Source organism: Zea mays, chromosome 2, assembly GCF_902167145.1.
Source record: "Zea mays cultivar B73 chromosome 2, Zm-B73-REFERENCE-NAM-5.0, whole genome shotgun sequence".
NCBI classification, from domain to species: Eukaryota; Viridiplantae; Streptophyta; class Magnoliopsida; order Poales; family Poaceae; genus Zea; species Zea mays.
The window spans coordinates 242684746-242703048 of NC_050097.1; the positions used below are offsets into that span (position 1 = coordinate 242684746).

General features: G+C 47.9%; 2 protein-coding genes across 2 annotated transcripts; both read left to right on the forward strand.

Annotated features, from left to right (window-relative positions):
* The first annotated feature begins 12692 nt into the window (after positions 1-12692).
* LOC103648285 (Major facilitator superfamily protein) lies at positions 12693-15016 on the forward strand. Its single transcript, XM_008672769.3, has one exon. It carries the CDS (start codon positions 12862-12864, stop codon positions 14596-14598), a length of 1737 nt encoding a protein of 578 aa, XP_008670991.1. The 5' UTR covers positions 12693-12861; the 3' UTR covers positions 14599-15016.
* A 1610-nt stretch (positions 15017-16626) lies between these two features.
* Positions 16627-18082, forward strand: LOC100192991 (eukaryotic translation initiation factor 5A-1/2). Its single transcript, NM_001138162.1, has 6 exons — positions 16627-16744; positions 16878-17022; positions 17316-17438; positions 17523-17579; positions 17675-17749; positions 17831-18082. The coding sequence occupies exons 2-6, from the start codon at positions 16900-16902 to the stop codon at positions 17933-17935; spliced, it is 483 nt and encodes a 160-aa protein (NP_001131634.1). The 5' UTR covers positions 16627-16744; positions 16878-16899; the 3' UTR covers positions 17936-18082.
* The last annotated feature ends 221 nt before the right edge of the window (positions 18083-18303 follow it).

The window sequence follows — 18303 nt, forward strand, 5'->3', positions numbered from 1 at the left end:
AAAGGGGTCTACCTTTGACTTGGTTGGATACTCAGACTCCGACTATGCTGGATGTAAGGTCGATAGGAAGAGTACATCAGGGACGTGCCAATTCTTAGGAAGGTCCCTGGTGTCGTGGAACTCTAAGAAATAAACCTCCGTTGCCCTATCCACCGCTGAGGCCGAGTACGTTGCCGCAGGACAGTGTTGCGCGCAACTACTTTGGATGAGGCAAACCCTCAGGGACTTTGGCTACAATCTGAGCAAAGTCCCACTCCTATGCGATAATGAGAGTGCTATCCGCATGGCGGAAAATCCTGTTGAACACAGCCGCACAAAGCACATAGACATCCGGCATCACTTTTTGAGAGACCACCAGCAAAAGGGAGATATCGAAGTGTTTCATGTTAGCACCGAGAACCAGCTAGCCGATATCTTTACCAAGCCTCTAGATGAGAAGACCTTTTGCAGGCTGCGTAGTGAGCTAAATGTCTTAGATTCGCGGAACTTGGATTGAATTGTAGCATACATGTGTTTATGCCTTTGATCATGTTCACTCTGCATTTTGTTGCTTATTTTGGTGCTCAAGTTGTACAAACACTCCCTGGACCTCACAAGTCCGTTGCAAAGTGATGCACATGTTTAGGGGGAGATGTGCTACAACTTGACCCTTTGAGACTAACCATTTGCTTGAGTTTGCTTGTTTTAGTCTCAAAGAAGGTTTGAAAGGGAAAGGTGGACTTGGACCGTGAAAGACTTCCACTGCACTCCGATGAGGGGGTAACTTATTCCAAGTTCATCTTTAAACTCTTATTGCCTATTTGCTCTTAATTGAAGATTTTGGTGAAGCAATGGGGTTAAAGGGCCAAGATTGATCCCGTTTTGGTGCTTGATGCCAAAGGGGGAGAAAATAAAGGCCAAAGCAATAGATGGATCAGCTACCACTTGAGATATTATTGAAACTAGAATAGAGCTTTTTGTTTTGTCAAAACTCTTGCATTGTCTCTTGTGTCAAAAGTTGGCCTCTTGCGGGGAGAAGTGTTGATCATGGGAAAAAGGGGGAGTTTTTGGAATCTTGAATTAATTTTCTTTGGAAAACCTCTCTGTATGTCTCTACAAGTGGATTTGACTTAGAGATAGGATTTTGAGTTTGATTTGCAAAAACAAACCAAGTGGTGGCAAAGGATGATCCATATATGCCAAAATTGAATCAAAATCAATTTGAGTTTTATTTGAAGTGATTTTGCACTTGTTCTAGTTGCTTTATGTTGTGTTGGCATAAATCACCAAAAAGGGGGAGATTGAAAGGGAAATGTGCCCTTGGGCCATTTCTAAGTATTTTGGTGATTGAGTGCCAACTCAAGTGCTTAAATGTGAATTTATGCCATGGATGAATAAAGTGCAAATCAAGAGCAAAGGTATGTTTCTAAGTCTTAGTACATTGGTTTTGTGTACTAATATACTTGTCTAAGTATTGGAAACAGGAAGAAAAAGAAAAGAAAAGAGTTGGCTGTGTACAGCCAGAAGGCTGCTTCGGTCTGGAGCACCGGACTGTCCGGTGGTGCACCGGACAGTGTCCGGTGCGCCAGGCTGCCTCGGCCGAAGAGGCCGCTCTCGGGAATTTGCTGACGGCGTACGGCTAAAATTCACCGGACTGTCCGGTGTGCACCGGACTGTCCGGTGAGCCAACGGTCGGCCGCGGATTCTGCGCGCGACACGTGGCCAAGCCAACGGTCGGAAGGGGGCACCGGACTGTCCGGTGTGCACCGGACATGTCCGGTGCGCCAACCGCTCCCAGATCTGCAACTGTCGGCTTCGCCATTTAAGGAAAGGAATCGGGCACCGGACACTGTCCGGTGTGCACCGGACTGTCCGGTGCGCCCGATGACAGAAGGCAAGGATGGCCTTCCAGATTTGTTCTCAATGGCTCGTAGCTGCTTTAGGGCTATAAAAGGGACCCCTAGGCGCATGGAGGAGAACACCAAGCATTCCTACAACATTTCTAAGCACCAAGACATCGATCTCGCGCATTCGTTTCATTGTGATAGCATATAGAGCTTTTGTGGAGTTGTGAACTCTTTGAGTTGTGTTGCGAGCTCTTGTTGCGACTTGTGTGCGTGTTGTTGCTCTGATCTTTTGAAGTCTTGTGTGCGTTGCTCATTCCCCCTTACTCTGTATTTCTTTGTGAATCTCAAGTGTAAGGGCGAGAGGCTCCAAAGTGTGGAGATTCCTCGCAAACGGGATATTGAAAGGCAAATCAAAACACCGTGGTATTCAAGCTGGTCTTTGGACCGCTTGAGAGGGGTTGATTGCAACCCTCGTCCGTTGGGACGCCACAACGTGGAGTAGGCAAGCGTTGGTCTTGGCCGAACCACGGGATAAACCACTGTGTCATCTCTGTGTTTGATCTCTTGTGGTATTGTGTTTTGTCGAGACTCCTCTCTAGCCACTTGGCAATTATTGTGCTAACACTTAACAAGGTTTTTGTGGCTATAAGTTTAAGTTTTCACAGGATCACCTATTCACCCCCCCTCTAGGTGCTCTCAAATACACCCCTCAGTACACCAAATTAAGGAAGGGTTTACCATTTAAACTTATTTTGGCTCAAAGTTAAGAAAAATAGAAGGTAGCCCAAGAGCCAGCACCAGAGCCTGCCATCGAGGATCTGCCTGCCCTAGCTTTGGAAGGCAAGCCCCAGTTTTATGCATAACCAGTTCTATATATTATTTTATTGCACTTAATGGTTGTAGGCTTGTATTGTGCACTTAAGTGTAGGAGTTGCCTGAAACCCTAGTTGCATTAACTCAGGATTTTCTTTTGAGATGGATACTAGTATGCTAGGTCGAGTAGCTGCTTTACTAATTAGGGATCTCGGTAGAAGTCGAGTGATTTTTTCAGCACTCGCGCGAGGTCAGGAATTGGTTGTATCCACTTTCATATCATAATGATGTTGGTCTGTGGACAACAATCCATGGGGATTGGTTGTCTACGAGATGGAAATTGGAATAAGGATTAAGGTGTGGTACCGTGTGTCAAGCGTTTGAACGTACTAAGCACATGCCGAGAAATATGGTAAATCGGTAAGCCTAGTACCTGAGTGAACCTGCCCGCAGATTGCCCTCCTCACGCAACCTGAGACGTGGTCTCCCATTCCGGTTATGGTGGGTACAAGTGTGGTCACTGCACGACGGCAGTCGGGGTCAGTGAGACATTGTACGCCAAGACGGTGAGCCTCTTTATGTTGCAGGGAATCAATGGGAACAATTGATGTGCGTGGGGACGGAGTGCCTTGCCACGTCGTGTGTTTAGGTTTACCTTGCAAGGATAAAAACTCAATTCGAATCGTCTGCTTCTCGCAGCTAATGAGACTGCTTGATCCATGCTGCTACATTAAGTAACAAGTGGAAATGTGTGTGGCGAAAGTTGTTGATTGCTAAATGCTTGATATCATGTATGATTAGACAGGTACACCTTTAGTCTTAAGAGAGTCACACTAAAACTTGAAAGGCTAAATTTGATTTTAGACTCAGCTAGTGCTTTTGGCAAACAAAACCCCTCAGCCAAACAGCTGCATGTCTAGAGGTAGAGGAGTAGACTCCTCACACCGGGTAAGTCTAGCTGAGTATTAGTATACTTAGCCTTGCTTGTGGCATAATTTTACAGGTTCTCTGGAGGACATGGTTGCTGGCGTGACTTGGCCGTCCATCTTGCCACCGGTTTGGACAGTCGAGTGGGACCCTACCTCGGCTGAGGAGGAGCATGAGAGTGATGGGATAGGCTTCCTCATCCCTCCGTTTATTTATCATTAGTTTCATTCCGCAGCATTCCGAACAATGATCACTACTTTTGCTAAAACTCCGATGATGTTGTAATAAATTTAATACTCCTTAATGTATGGTTTTATGCTTTATTGTATTTGCTCTGTGCCTCACCATCGAGTGAGTACGTGGTACTTGATCCTGTTAGTGGCCTCGTCGGACTGGATCCGAGGGACTAACGTTTTATTCCTATTTAAGTGTGGTCTAGCCTTTAAGGTGGGACTTAGACACTTAAGTTGGAATAATTCGGGCGGTTCCGCCACACAACCCAGCCGAGCTTTGCATGGAAACACTCCCTTCTTCATGGTTTATGGTTTGGAGGCAGTGCTACCTGCTGATCTCAAGTTTGGGGCACCAAGATTGATCTTCGAAAACATAGCTAAAGCTGAAGCTACTAGGCTGGATGATGTTGATATACTAGAAGAAGAACGGTTGAATACAGTGACTCAGTCAGCCAGATACCAACAGACTCTGAGGCGCTACCATGATAAGGCCATACGGCATCGATCCTTTGCAGTGGGAGATCTTGTCCTCCACCGAATTCTAACGGGGGAGGGACGGCACAAATTGTCGCCACTATGGAAAGGGCCATTCATAGTAGCAGAAGTCACTCGGCCTGGATCATATCGTCTTACTCAAATGGACGGCACGGAAATTGGGAACTCATGGAATATAGAATATCTCAAGAAGTTTTACCCCTAGCTAGATTTCAAAAGCTATTGGGACGACCTTGTATTCTAGAAATTGGAAAATACATCATCAATAAAAAGACTTCATTCTCAAAGGCACTCAAACTGTTTACTGTCAACCTCACGCTTACTTAACTCAGGGTGACCACTATACCCTACTAACGGAGCAATCGACTTAAGTCGGCGATGACTTAAGGCGGTGTGACATGCTCACGCTTACTTAACTCAGGGTGACCACTATACCCTACTAACGGAGCAATCGACTTAAGTCGGTGATGACTTAAGGCGGTGTGACATGCTCACGCTTACTTAACTTAGGGTGACCACTATACCCTACTAACGGAGCAATCGACTTAAGTCGGCGATGACTTAAGATGGTGTGACATGATCACGCTTACTTAACTCAGGGTGACCACTATACCCTACTAATGGAGCAATCGACTTAAGTCGACGATGATTTAAGGCGGTGTGACATGCTCACGCTTAACTCAGGGTGACCACTATACCCTACTAACAGAGCAGTCGGTTTAAGTCGGTAGTGACTTAAATCGACACGGCGTGCTCACGTCTACTCGATCCAACACAAGCACGCTTGCGATTACTCATATTAGGGCGATCTCTATGCCTCGCGAAATGAAAAGAAGTTTCAAAACCATTACACTGCACTTACTTCTGCAATTGTAACTACTGTTGGATTCTAACAACAGGAAAATAATAATGGCATTCAGTACTGAAAACACTTTCTGACAGAATATTCGAGCACACTAACCACATGCACAATGCATTTAGTGTTTCTACTTGGTAATGTTTTTCTCAGGAGCGACCGATGAAGAAGGGCGACTCGAAGAATCAGGAGCAGCATTGACATCCGCAACTATGTCGTCAGGAACAATCACACCGGGTCTCCTCATCAAGATTCGCCCCGCGCGAATGGCTTTGTCCATAGCCTTGTCGCGCTGGGCCTTCAAAGTAGCGGAAGTGTCTTCAGCAGCCTTGACAGCCAGCCGAGCAGCTTCTAGCTCCTGGATGACTGATCTTTTGGAAACACGCAGATCCTTGATGATAGAATCTTTGCTCGACACCAATTGCCTAAGACGAATCATTTCATCCTAGGACTCTTGCAGCTTGTAACGGTGATTATCCAAGTCCTCCATGGTGAAACGATGGCTCCTCTCCAAGATAGTCAAAGAATTGTTGGCGTCGCGATACAACTTGTCAAGGTTGTCACGAGAAGTTGCAAGGGCATGTTTTTCCTCCTGCAGACAAGAATCAGCTCTCAAACATCAAGCAGGCAGTAAGAACGCAGCAGAGAAAGTCAAGTAAAGCTTAATTCATTGGCCACCTTTTCAGAGTCAAGCTGAGCATTGAGAGAGGAATTCAACATGTTGGCATCATTCAGAGAAGCAGAAACCCGGGCCAAGTCTGTCTGACCTTGAGAATATTTCTCCTCAAGATCAGAGTACCGCCGGGCCATATCTAGCAAGAAATGGTTAAACAAGGATATTCAACCAAAAAGCAGATTAATCAAGTAGCCAAGGAGGAAACAAAGGACACTAACCAGCATTTGCCATCTCCAAATCGGATACCCGCTGCTGAAGCAGCACTGGATTCCAATGTGTTAGAGACAGAGCTCTTTCCAGAACAGAGGCACCCTGCGATCTCAGCTGACCAGCCATCTTGTCAACCAAAGCCTCACATTGAAAACAAATGAGTGCAAAGACAGTATTTCACCTAGAGTATAGTCAGATCAGGAAAAGCCAAATTACCTGGAGATTGGAGAAGAACGAAGGAAGCCCCAAATCATGGGAAGTCAGTTGGTGACTTGATGAAGGATTATCAACCGAGGCAATCTGCAGAGCATCATTGGGGACCAACTCAGCATCACCAGTAGGAATCAAAACTCTAGCATCAGGTGCGCTGGCCTCTAAGGCGACTTCCTGACCCGAAGCACGTGCTGCTGCCATGCAATCAGAATGTGGAGGAGAAGACCCGACGTGGACATCCATGGAAGTATGAGAAGGGGAACCTGCTCGGACACCCTCGGGGCTGGGTCATAGCTCGCGTTGCCCACCCGAGCCGGATCATTACTAGCAACACCCTCGGGGGCTGGGTAAACGCTGGCGCCATCCTTGGGGATCGGGTTCTCTACAGCAGCCACCTCTAAGGCTGGAGGATTTTCAGCCACTTCCATGGGAACTGAGCAATCTAGATCAGCCTCTTGACTCTTAATATCGTGCTCCAAGGTCGATGAGGCACGAGACGCTGCTCGGGATAACTCTAACCCAACATCAGGCATATCAGTGCAAACGTCCATCATACCACCATCTGTCGGCTCGGATAACAGATCTTCAGGGACCACATCCTCGAGAGCCTGATCAAAATTTGTCAGAGACAATTCTTGCAAACCAACGAGAGCAGACAAAGCTGAAGAAGGAATATCACTACTCTCCCCACTAACTATATAACACCTACTGTTTTTCCGAATTAAGGTGATTTCCTCCACCTCTTCCTCATCCTCGTCAATAATACGAACAACACATCCATTGGGATCAGCTCTGGCCGGATTGCACCCGTTGGGATCAGCATCATCAAGGTCACACCCATTGGGGTCATCATCAGCCGGGTCACACCCATTGGGATCAGCTCTAGTAAAAATCTCCACTGGCACTTCCTCGGCAGCAGGAGCAGAAGGGTCGGCATCCTGATTCAAGCATGACACTCGTCGAAGCCGTCTCTTTTTCTTTTTCTTCCCCTCAACAGGAGAAATTGGATGACTGGCCTGGCGAGGACGCTTCGGGCGAGTGCTATTAGATCTTTGAGTGTCCAAGGTCTTTCCAGGCTCTGGGATAGTTGCTACAGCTAGTGTTTCAGCAGGGACCGAATCATAGGAATCCTCAGCCAACATGTCCAGCATAACACTTATTTCTGCATCGCTCGGGTTTATAGGCATCTCAAAATGAACCTGCCTCTCATCATTGGGGATTTCACCAAGCGAAACAACCAAAGCCTCAACCTCTTCGGGAGAGGGTCGTACTCTAAGACCCAAACCACTGTCACCAGCAGGAGGATTTGACACAAAACTGATGAAAGTCTTGGGAGGAGGCAGATTCCAGGCAGAATACGTAACAGGAGCACCGATGTTCGACACCTTATCTATAAGAATCATCTCAAGCTGGCTTACCAGATCCACAACAGGAATCCTTCTTTTGGTAACTCGGGTTGAGTCAGTGATACCACGATACAGATAAGCCGGGTACGCTCTGTCCTTCACTGGCTGAATGTTCTTAAAAACAAAATCGGCGACTACAACTTCAGTAGTCAGACCTTTCTCCTTCAACAAACCAACTTCGACAAGCAGAACCCTGGCCTCAGCTATCTCCAAGTCTGTGGGGGATTCAGTCCAACTTGAAGCACGAACATCCGGGTGTCTCCCTGATCGAGGGGGAGAACTTGTCGTGATTCTCTACAATAAACCATTCTAGGCGCCATCCTTTGATGCTATCCTTGAGTGGGATGTTGAGGTACTCTGTCTTCCTCCCACGGCGCATCTCCAAACTCGCACCACCCACGAGCTGGTGCTGCCCCCCGGCCATTCCAGGCCGACAGTGACACAAGTACTTCCACAAGCCAAAATGTGGCAGAATACCAAGGTAGGCTTCGCACAAATGAACAAAAACAGAAACTTGCAGAATAGAATTGGGATTCAGATGGGTTAGATTCAGATGGTAGAAATCAAGGAGACCGCGGAAGAAAGGAGAAATAGGAAGAGCAAGGCCGCGGATGAGAAAAGGAATATAAATAACGGACTCGTGGGTGTCCTCCGTCGGGACAGTGACCCCACGGCAGATCCGCCAAGAACAAAGCTCCTTCGGAGGAAGAACTCTGACGGAGACAAGATGAAGAATGTCAGACTCAGAAACAACAGACATGTGATTACCTGCGAAAGGCAACTGGCTGTTGGGATCGATGGGAGGAATAATCGCACCAGAGGAATTCCGACTCTTCCGTTTGGGCGCCATCTCAATCTCGCTGGTGAACTGAGCGGAAGCGAGATCACAAGGAAGCAGAGAAGGTCTGGAAGCAGAAAAGCAGGGCTAGGGCTCAGAATGAAGAGGCATGCGATGGCGCGGTACAAATGGGGTTTTCCCGGGCCAGATGCCATTTCTAAAAAGTGCCCAGCCATCACTCGGCCGTTATTTCCAAAAACGCCGACGTGGCCCAATATAACTCAGCTGTTATTTCTAAAACGCTGATGTTACCAGTCTTCACTCGGTCGTTATTTCTAAAACACCGACGTGGCCCGTTATCACTCGGCTGTTATTTCTAAAACGCCGACGTCACCAGTAATCACTCGGCCGTTATTCCTAAAACAACGACGTAGCTCAAAAGGACTCGGCTGTTACCTCTAAAACGTCGGCGTCGCAAAAAAGAACCACTCGGTTACTACCTCTGAAAATACTAACAGTAAATCAGCTGTTTTTTCTCTACGAATATGCAGGCAAATCTAAAATGCGACTCGACGATTCCAAGTCGTTACTCAAGCATTACTTCCAAGAACAACGACTACATTAAGCATAAGCATGATCGACCGGCCGACTGGAAAAGGAGCGATGGGAAAGCAAAGAAACGCACACGGAATGGGATGAAATCTTCTTCATTATAAAAGGAGGGGGAAGTATTACCAAACTTAAAAACCAACTCATTATGAGTTGGTCTTCTTCCTACTGTTCGATACATTACACTACTACATTACATTTCACTACACTATACTACTAACTACTACTACATTATTCTACTAATACTACTTCTACCACTAATCTATACTAACATTTAAAATCGGTGGCGCCTAGCCACTGGCCTTGTTGCTGCCCTTGCGGCCGTCCTTGCCGTCACCTTTGCCGCCCTTGCCGCCACCTTCGCCGTCGTCGCCGTCGCCATCGTCGTCGCCTCCGTCGTCGTCGTCGCCCTCGCCATCGTCGTCACCACCGCCCTCCTCGGACGAGTCTGAGGAGTTCTCCTCGTCCGAGGAGACCTCCGACTCATCCGAGCCCTCGAGCCCGACGCGCTCGACGGCCCGGATGTAGGTCCACACCTCTGCGGCGATCCCCTGGGAGTCGTCTGAGTCGTTAGACGACGCCGGGGGAGAGGCATGGACCGGCGAACCCTTGGACTCGGAGGAGAACTCCTCCTCCGAGTACTCGGAATCGCCGAAGTCCTCCGAGGGAGGAGTCGGCTCGCGCTTCCGCTTATCACCGGAATGGTGTGAGGAACTTCCACCTTTCTTGCTCTTGCCCATGGTGGAGTAGAAGAGAAGAGAAGAGAGTAAGCAACAAGCGGCAGTAAGATATGTGAAGATGCCGGAGAAGCAAGCACACTATTATAGAAGAAGAAGGCAGCCGCTCACCTCCTACCACGACCACCGAACAGTCGCAAAAATTCAATATACAATTCAAACGGTCTAGAAACACGTCAGGCGGCTGGCGCCGTTCCACGTGACACGACACCCATTGGGACTCAAGTCAACTGCTTGGACGATATGATTACACCCACGGTCACGTCAAGTTACTACTCAGGGGCAGTTTGCTAAACGCTCAGCGCACCAAGCCGTCCCTTGCCCACACCCATTGGGGGGACGTCCAGGAATTTTCAATAAATTTTCCCAAGCAGTCACATCAGCGCACCAAGCCGTCCCTTGCCCACACCCATTGGGGGGACGTCCAGGAATTTTCAATAAATTTTCCCAAGCAGTCACATCCATACAGTATACGCAATGAATGTATCAAGACAGAAGGAAGATATCGACGGAGATCAGAGGAAAGCCAAAAATAGCCGATGAGGTACAAGTCAAATCAACAGAAGTATTGAAGCACGAAGTGATATGAAGACTAGCCAAAGGCCATCTACCGAACGTCCAATCTATCGCAGATCAAATAAATTTCAAGACCTAACAAGATATGGGCAGATTGCATGCTCGATCTCAAAGGCAAAACTGTATGCTGACCTCTAAAGCATAAAGTTGATGATATAATGTTGATCTCTAAGATATTCGACAAAAAGGAAAGGATGATTTCTGAAAAACAGCGTGAGATGAAGACCTTCGAGTGGATTATTTTTATTAATCCACTCAAAGCTCGGGGGCTACACCCATTGGGTGCACCTTCGGCGCACCCAATGAATCATCAACCCCAAGAGACAGAATGCTGATTTCTAAAGCATAAGATGAAACTAAGACAAGGCTGACCTATAAAAGCACGAGTGGAAGATAAAAATGATTTCTGAGAAGACTTGAAATGAAGACCTTCGAGTGGATTATTTATAAATATCCACTCGAAGCTCGGGGGCTACAGTGCACCCAATGAATTTTGAATTCTAAAGAGCAAAATGCTGATCTCCAAAGCATAAACCCGAGACAGAGCACCGATTTTTGAGGAATAAAGCGAAAATCGATGAATAATGGCAGAAGAAAACAACGGAATATCGTTTCTACCAAGTCACTCAGAATTCAGAAGCAACGGCTCGATAGACTTATTTTCAAGGCATTCCTTATCAAAATCAAAAACTGCAAGCTGGACCTAGAATCTTTGGGCCGTTTATTTCAAAATCAACCCAAAGATTGGGGGCTTGTGGGGGACAGATATCCCCCGGGTCCACTGGAAGGCTAACAGACCTCGCGAAAGGCCTGCGGGCCCAATAATTTGCAAGGTCATCCCTTCGTGGGCCTAGGGAGGCACGCCCGTTAAATTGGATTGACACAAGACTGGATTGACGCAGGCCCAGACGGCCCGATGAGTTTGAACGGCAACCGCAACAAGGATCTGACCTTCCCGCGCGGGGGCCTCGTACCTCGGAACAGAGCGGAGATAGGTCGGCGGAATTATAGGAAGATAGGCTCAGTCGGTTCACTATTACTTAGGCTCACGTTGTTATCATATCCACATGTAACGCCCCACAGTCGAGTATATAAGGCCTAGAGGGCGTCCCCTCAAAAACAACTCTCACTAGTTAGCCATCCACCCGGTTCTCTAACATCCTCGATACTAGAGAACCTCCTTGTAACCCACTACACAAAGTATTCACGCCAGGACATAGGGTGTTACGCATCTCAAAGCGGCCCGAACCTGTATAAAATTGTCCACTGTCTCTCGTGCATCTAGCACGAACCATCGAGCTACAGTCGGTAACACTGTCCTACTCTAAAAAGCACCTCGAGGGGCAACCCCGGGTGCGCGGTCGGACCCAAAACACCGACAACTACACCCTGAGGAGCTAAAATATCCAAGGTCATGAGTTTTTATTTTGCTATTTTGGTTTGTGACTTCTGTGGTTTTTATTTGTTCTAGCATGTCTAACATGTAAAATCTAGGCACCCAACCATAGATCATTTTCTTGGGTTGCTTTCTATTGTAGACTTTTTACATCCATTGCTCTCAAATAGATTTTCACGTTTTCACCATTTTTGTGAGCCGAGCTCACTAGTTTCTAGTGTGTTTTGGGGGGATAGAACTATCAAGTCCCTGATGTTCTTAGGCCACTATTATGGCCTCTAGGATGTACCTAGAAGGATATAATATTTTTGTAGCTAGTTTTTACTCACAAACAACAAGTTTTTTAGATTTACTCCACCTGAGGAGCTCAAATACATGATGTCATGAGTTTTTTTCTCACTATTTTGGGTTTGTAGTTCCTACTTTTTTGTTTGTTCTGGCATGCCAGATATGGGAATCTAGACACTCAACTATATGTCTTTTTTGGACCCACTTTCTGTTGTAGATTTTTAACATTCGATGTTCGCGGACAGATTTTCACATTTGTATCAATTTCGTGGCTTTAGGTGTTTTTGAGGTGTTGTAACTATCAATTCTTGTTCATTCTTAGACGACTAATAAGGCCTCTAGAATGTACGTAGAACGAGACAATGTGTTTTAGCTAGTTTCTACTCGGAAACAATCTATTTTGTGTTTGTGGTTACTGTGATTTTCGTTTGTTTATGATACCCAAGGATAGAACAAAACTACAGTAACCCAGAGATATATGCATAAAAGCATGCAGCAGCCAGCATTTCTCAGTATGCAGGAAGCGAGTATATGCATATGCATGAAAGAAAAGATGTCTTTATTTGCATAGGTCAAGGACATAGTATAGCATTAACATCCACTAGTCTGTCTGATCTATCATTAAGCTTAACTGTTTGGAGCCTGCCTGCCTGCGTTGTAGCATGCATAGCCGCCGGCCGCCTGCAGATTTGCAACCATAGCAGCCTATAGCCTATAGATTGGCGGCTCCATCGATCTCGATCTCTGTCTCCACCTCCTTAGCTTATTATCCCAATTCCCATGCACGCAAGAAACACCAATAATTGATCTTGGAGGTGATCAATGGCGGCGTTCGGCTGCGTCCACGCCGCCGCGGCTACCCTTGGCGGCGGCGCGCGGTTCGCGGTGCGCGTCCTGTGCGGCCGCTGGTTCATGCTCTTCGCTTCCACCATGATCATGACCACGAGTGGCGGCGCCTACATCTTCGGCGCCTACTCCAAGGCGCTCAAGGCGTCGCTGGAGTACGACCTGGACACGCTCGACACCATCGGCTTCTCCAAGAACATGGGCATAAGCCTAGGCATCGTGTCGGGCCTCATCAACGAGGTCGCCCCGCCGTGGGTCGTGCTGGTTACCGGCGCCGCCATGAACCTGGCGGGCTACCTCATGGTCTACCTCGCCATGTCCGCCGCCGCTCATCGGCCACCGGTGTGGCTCATGTGCCTGTACATATTCGTTGGCACCGTCTCCCAAACGTTCGCCAGCACGGGGGCCCTCGTCACCAGCGTCAGGAACTTCCCGGACGACCGCGGCGTCGTGCTCGGCATGCTCTTGGGCTACGCTGGGTTCAGCGGCGCCGTCTTCACGCAGCTCTACCGCGCCTTCGATGGTGGTGGTGGCGGTGAAGCGGCCACGCTTTTGCTGCTCCTGGCATGCCTCCCCACTGCCGTCTCGCTGCTCTTTAGCTTCACCGTTCGCGTCATCCCACCACGACGACCACCGATAAGCAGCAGCACGGCGGAACGCAAGGGCGTGCTGGGTTTCCTTGGCGTCTCTGTCCTCGTCGGCGTCTACCTCCTCGCTCTGAACGTTGTCGAGGTGAAGGCAGCGACCCGACTGCCGAGGCGTTTCTACCACGTCACCAACACCTTGCTCGTCCTCATCCTCGTCGTCGGCCCACTCGTCGTCGTCGTGAAGCAGGAGTACCACCAGCAGACCTCATCCCATAGCCATAGTACGCTTCAGCAAGACGTCCCCCGAGCTGTGCCGGGACCGGGAGAGCAAGAGATCAACTACTCGGTTCGGCAGGCTCTTTGCAGCCAGCACATGCTGCTGCTCTTCGTCGCCACCGCCTGCGGCATCGGCGGCATCATGACGGTGGTGGACAACATGAGCCAGATCGGGCAGTCGCTGGGGCACTCGCAGCGCACCATCACAATGCTGGTGTCGCTCGTGAGCCTGGCCAACTACGCTGGGCGCGTGCTGGCCGGCCTGGGCTCCGACTACGTGGTGGCGCGCTACAGGCTGCCGCGCCCGCTGGCGCTCACCGCCACGCTCCTCCTCGCCTTCTTCGGCCACCTCCTCGTCGCCGCGGGCCTGCGTGATGGCGTCTACGCCGCGTCGCTCATCATGGGCTTCTGCCTCGGCTCTCTATGGACGGTGCTGTTCGCCGTCGTGTCGGAGGTGTTTGGGCTGAAGCACTTCTCCACGCTCTACAACCTGTCCACGTTGGCGAGCCCCGTCGGATCCTACGTGCTGAGCGTGCAGGTGGCGGGCCGGATGTACGACCGTGAGGCGCAACGGCAGGGCCATCGCCGGCAAGACGAGCTCGCCTGCGTTGGGGTTCAGTGCTTCAGGGCATCGTTCGAGATCATCGCCGGTGTCACGTTGCTCGGCGTGGCGGTGTCCATGGTGATGGCCTGGAGGACGAGGGCGTTCTACCATGATAGGACGCGGTTCTTATTCAGTGCTGCTGCTGCTGATGTCGCAGACACAGCCGCCACGACAGACAGCAGCAGCAGCAGGCAAGAAGACGAAAACAAAACGATAGCTGCAAGTCAAAGTATCGGTATTTGCTAGATATACTCTCGTCGTCGTCGTAGCAAAGACATTAGGATACAAAAAGTCCTCTATATATCTCTTGCATATCATGCAGTGTGTGTCCAACATGCGCTGGTACAATCATACTTCTTAAGGTGACACACCATACTAATTTAAAGCGATGACGAGCTGAGTGTCTTGTCTTAATAGTGGCGGTACACCATGATAGGAGCTCAGTACACTTCTATGTAAATTTGTTACATGAAAGTAACAATGTACTATCTAGTCATGGCTAACATTCCTCGGTTCTGATATGACTGTCTAACTAGATATAGTCTTAAATGTGAGAACACCTCTACATAGTGGCATCGGTTACGCCTGCCATTTAATGGAGGGAGTGTCCCAAAGCACCCTCTCCTTCCATGTAATGGAACATAATTTGACATCTTCTCTACAACTATAAAGCACTAGTTTTTATTGTCATCGTGCATCAACACTTAAAAAAAACTCTTATATTTCTTCGTATATGGTACAAGTCGCCCCATCCTCGTGGCCTCCATGGACATCACTGCCCACCTCGCACGCCTCCGCGGGTGCTACTCCCGTCGGGCCGCTCGTTCACCCCCACGACATCCTTGGCCTGGTGGCGCGTCCTGACGACCCACCTCTTGATGTGTCTAATCTCTTCTAGCTTGGTGGGAACCTTGGTTCGTGTTGCATGCTCCTGACCCTGTTGCGGTTGTTGTTATCGTCCCCTCCCGTGCATGCTCGCCAAGTGGAATGGGAGCGAAGGTGCCAGAGCCGCTCAGATCGACACCGTCTTGCGGAAGAGGAGATGATGACGGAACGTCTGAAATAGAGCCAGAGCACGAGCGATATCGTGATTGTGACATTAGGTATGAATTCGTGAACTCTTATGTATGCAAGTGGAAATGAGTAAGTATATAGAAGGTAGCAAGAATATAGCTCTTTGCCTGAATAAATTGTCAGAGCCACTCATCAATATATGACTGTTAATGAATTCGACACTTCAACGTAATCTCATCGTGGCAATCATCGAACTCATCAGACATGGCTTGTTTGGTTCAGGTTTTTTCTAACCAGCTTTTCTGAGATTCTGGTTGTAGGAAGAATCTGGCTGTAAAGAGGATATGAGTATCGTGAGAAATACGTGTGGAGGAAGATGAAGATGTTTATAAGAATCTAGAAAGTGATAGATTTTTATTATTGTAAAGACTCGGTTGATTATGTGTTTATGTTAATTTTGAGTGATTTTTACTAACTCGATTTTTATAGAAGTCGGTTGAAAGGAGCGTTTGACTGTCCACAGCGGGCAAACAAACATGGTCATAAATAGGGCTGGACGAAATGCTCGTGGCTCGCTGGCTCGCTCGTTTCATGGTCAGCTCGGCTCGGCTCGGATCGACTCGTTTGAATTTTGTCACGAGCTGAGCTGACATCCTAGCTCGGTTCGTTAACGAGCCAGCTCGGTTCGTTAATGAGCCAGCTCGCGAGCTAAACGAGCTACCATATTCCAGTAAAACGAAACTATATACATATCATTTACAGAATAATTAATGAACATGTTATATATATGTGAGGTGTCTATGGCCTATGAATTAAAATAATGATTAATGAACTATGTTTATGTGTTAATTTGGTCTATGCAAGTATAATTATAGGTTAAACTGATGAACATGTATGTAAATTGTGAATTAATGAGTGATGAATTATGCTAATTTGGTGTTATATTGACGTGGTTTGTGAAACTATGAGTATAATTACTATTTTCTATTGTGAAATTAATTTGAAATTAACTAAAAAATAATTATTATATACATTTTATTTTTTTTTTTTCTGCTCTGTCTCGCAAGCTAAACGAGTCAGCTCGAGCTCGTAAACGAGCCGAGCCGAGCTGACTCTGTGGCTCGTTATCTTAACGAACCGAGCTGAGCTGGCTCGTTAGCTTAACGAGCCAGCTCGAACTCGAACGAGCCGAGCCGGCTCGTTATCCACACCATGTCATAAACAACCCTCCAAATCATGGCCCATCACGAGTGACAGCCCAATACCCGTCCCATCGGTCGACGCCCTCTGATAAAAATCTGGCAGAAACCGAACCGTAGAGCCCGAGCCTCGCGGTCGCGGATCCGTCCTGCAAATCTCCTCTCATACTTCTCCACCGGTGAGCAGCGAGTTCCTCGATTCAGATCTCTTGAAAGTTTTTTCTGCCAGCTCTCTGCGTTTTCTGTTTCTCACCTTCGTGCGCTCTTCTTCTTCTTGCTGCCGCCATTCTTCTCTTGTTACTGTTGCTATAGGATCCCTGTAAGATTCCCGGAGATGTCGGACGAGGAGCACCAGTTCGAGTCCAAGGCCGACGCCGGCGCCTCCAAGACCTACCCGCAGCAGGCCGGCACCATCCGCAAGAACGGCTACATCGTCATCAAGGGACGTCCCTGCAAGGTGAGAGATTTGGCCATCGCATGTTTGAGGCAGATTTCTTAGCTGTGGATTTAGATATACTTCAAGTGCTGGGTCTGCTGCATTCACACCTGGAAGGATTTTGCTGCAGATGTGTCTATGGATATGTATACCGTGACCTACAGTGCCGCTCTGTAGGATAAAGATTTGGTTTCAATTTTGCCACAGTTTCCATCTGGATGAAGTGCTCCATGGGGCTATTCCCATGTGGTGGTTCTGCACCTAACATGTTGTCTGAACATGTCTAAACAATTTAGTATACGTTCTTGTTTTAGGTTGTTGAGGTCTCCACTTCCAAGACTGGGAAGCATGGGCATGCCAAGTGCCACTTTGTTGGCATTGACGTTTTCACTGGAAAGAAGCTTGAGGATATTGTTCCTTCTTCTCACAACTGTGATGTAAGCTATCATTGTCACTCCTTGTGGTTGCTTGTTCAGTTATGAGTGCACGTAACCTTTTTGTCTTGTCCGTGCATTGTACAGGTTCCCCATGTTGATCGCACTGAGTATCAGCTGATTGACATCACTGAAGATGGATTTGTGCGTTTGCTTCCATTGCAACAACCTGGCATTTCTGTAATACTTTCCGGTTTAGTTTAGTTTAGTTTATAATGATCGATGAGAGCATTTTACAGGTGAGCCTTTTGACTGACAGTGGCAACACTAAGGATGACCTCAGGCTTCCGACTGATGAAGCTCTGGAAGGCCAGGTCAGTTAGCGGCGGCAGATTCCCCTCCACCGCTTCTGTTCCAGGTCTCTGAGACTGAGACATTTCGCTCTACGTCTGCAGATCAAGAGCGGATATGATGATGGAAAGGACCTCCTCCTGACGGTGATGTCTTCCATGGGCGAGGAACAGATCTGCGCTGTCAAGGAGATCGGGGGCAAGAACTAAAGCCGCTGCTGCTGTCTCGTGTGCTTAGAGTTGAGATGCATAGATAAAGCGTATAAGTTATCTGTGGTTTTGGGTTTACCTGGAAATTTGTCGAGGTGGTTGGTGTTACTACTCTACTTGGTTAGCGATCTGTGGTATTCTTTTCAACTTAGTTATGGTCAATATGTATTCAGTTGAAATATTTGGTTTAAATTCTTGCCTACAGTCTTGTTATGCCTTGTAGGATCGGCAGCAGCTCTATCCTATGCCTTTGTATTGAGGGTTGCGACGGTCTGCTCGTGTTCATTTTCTGTATATCTCGCTGATTTAGATATATCTAAAATATCCAACACAGCAAGAGGAGGCTCTGTGCAGTTGGGCCAACCTAA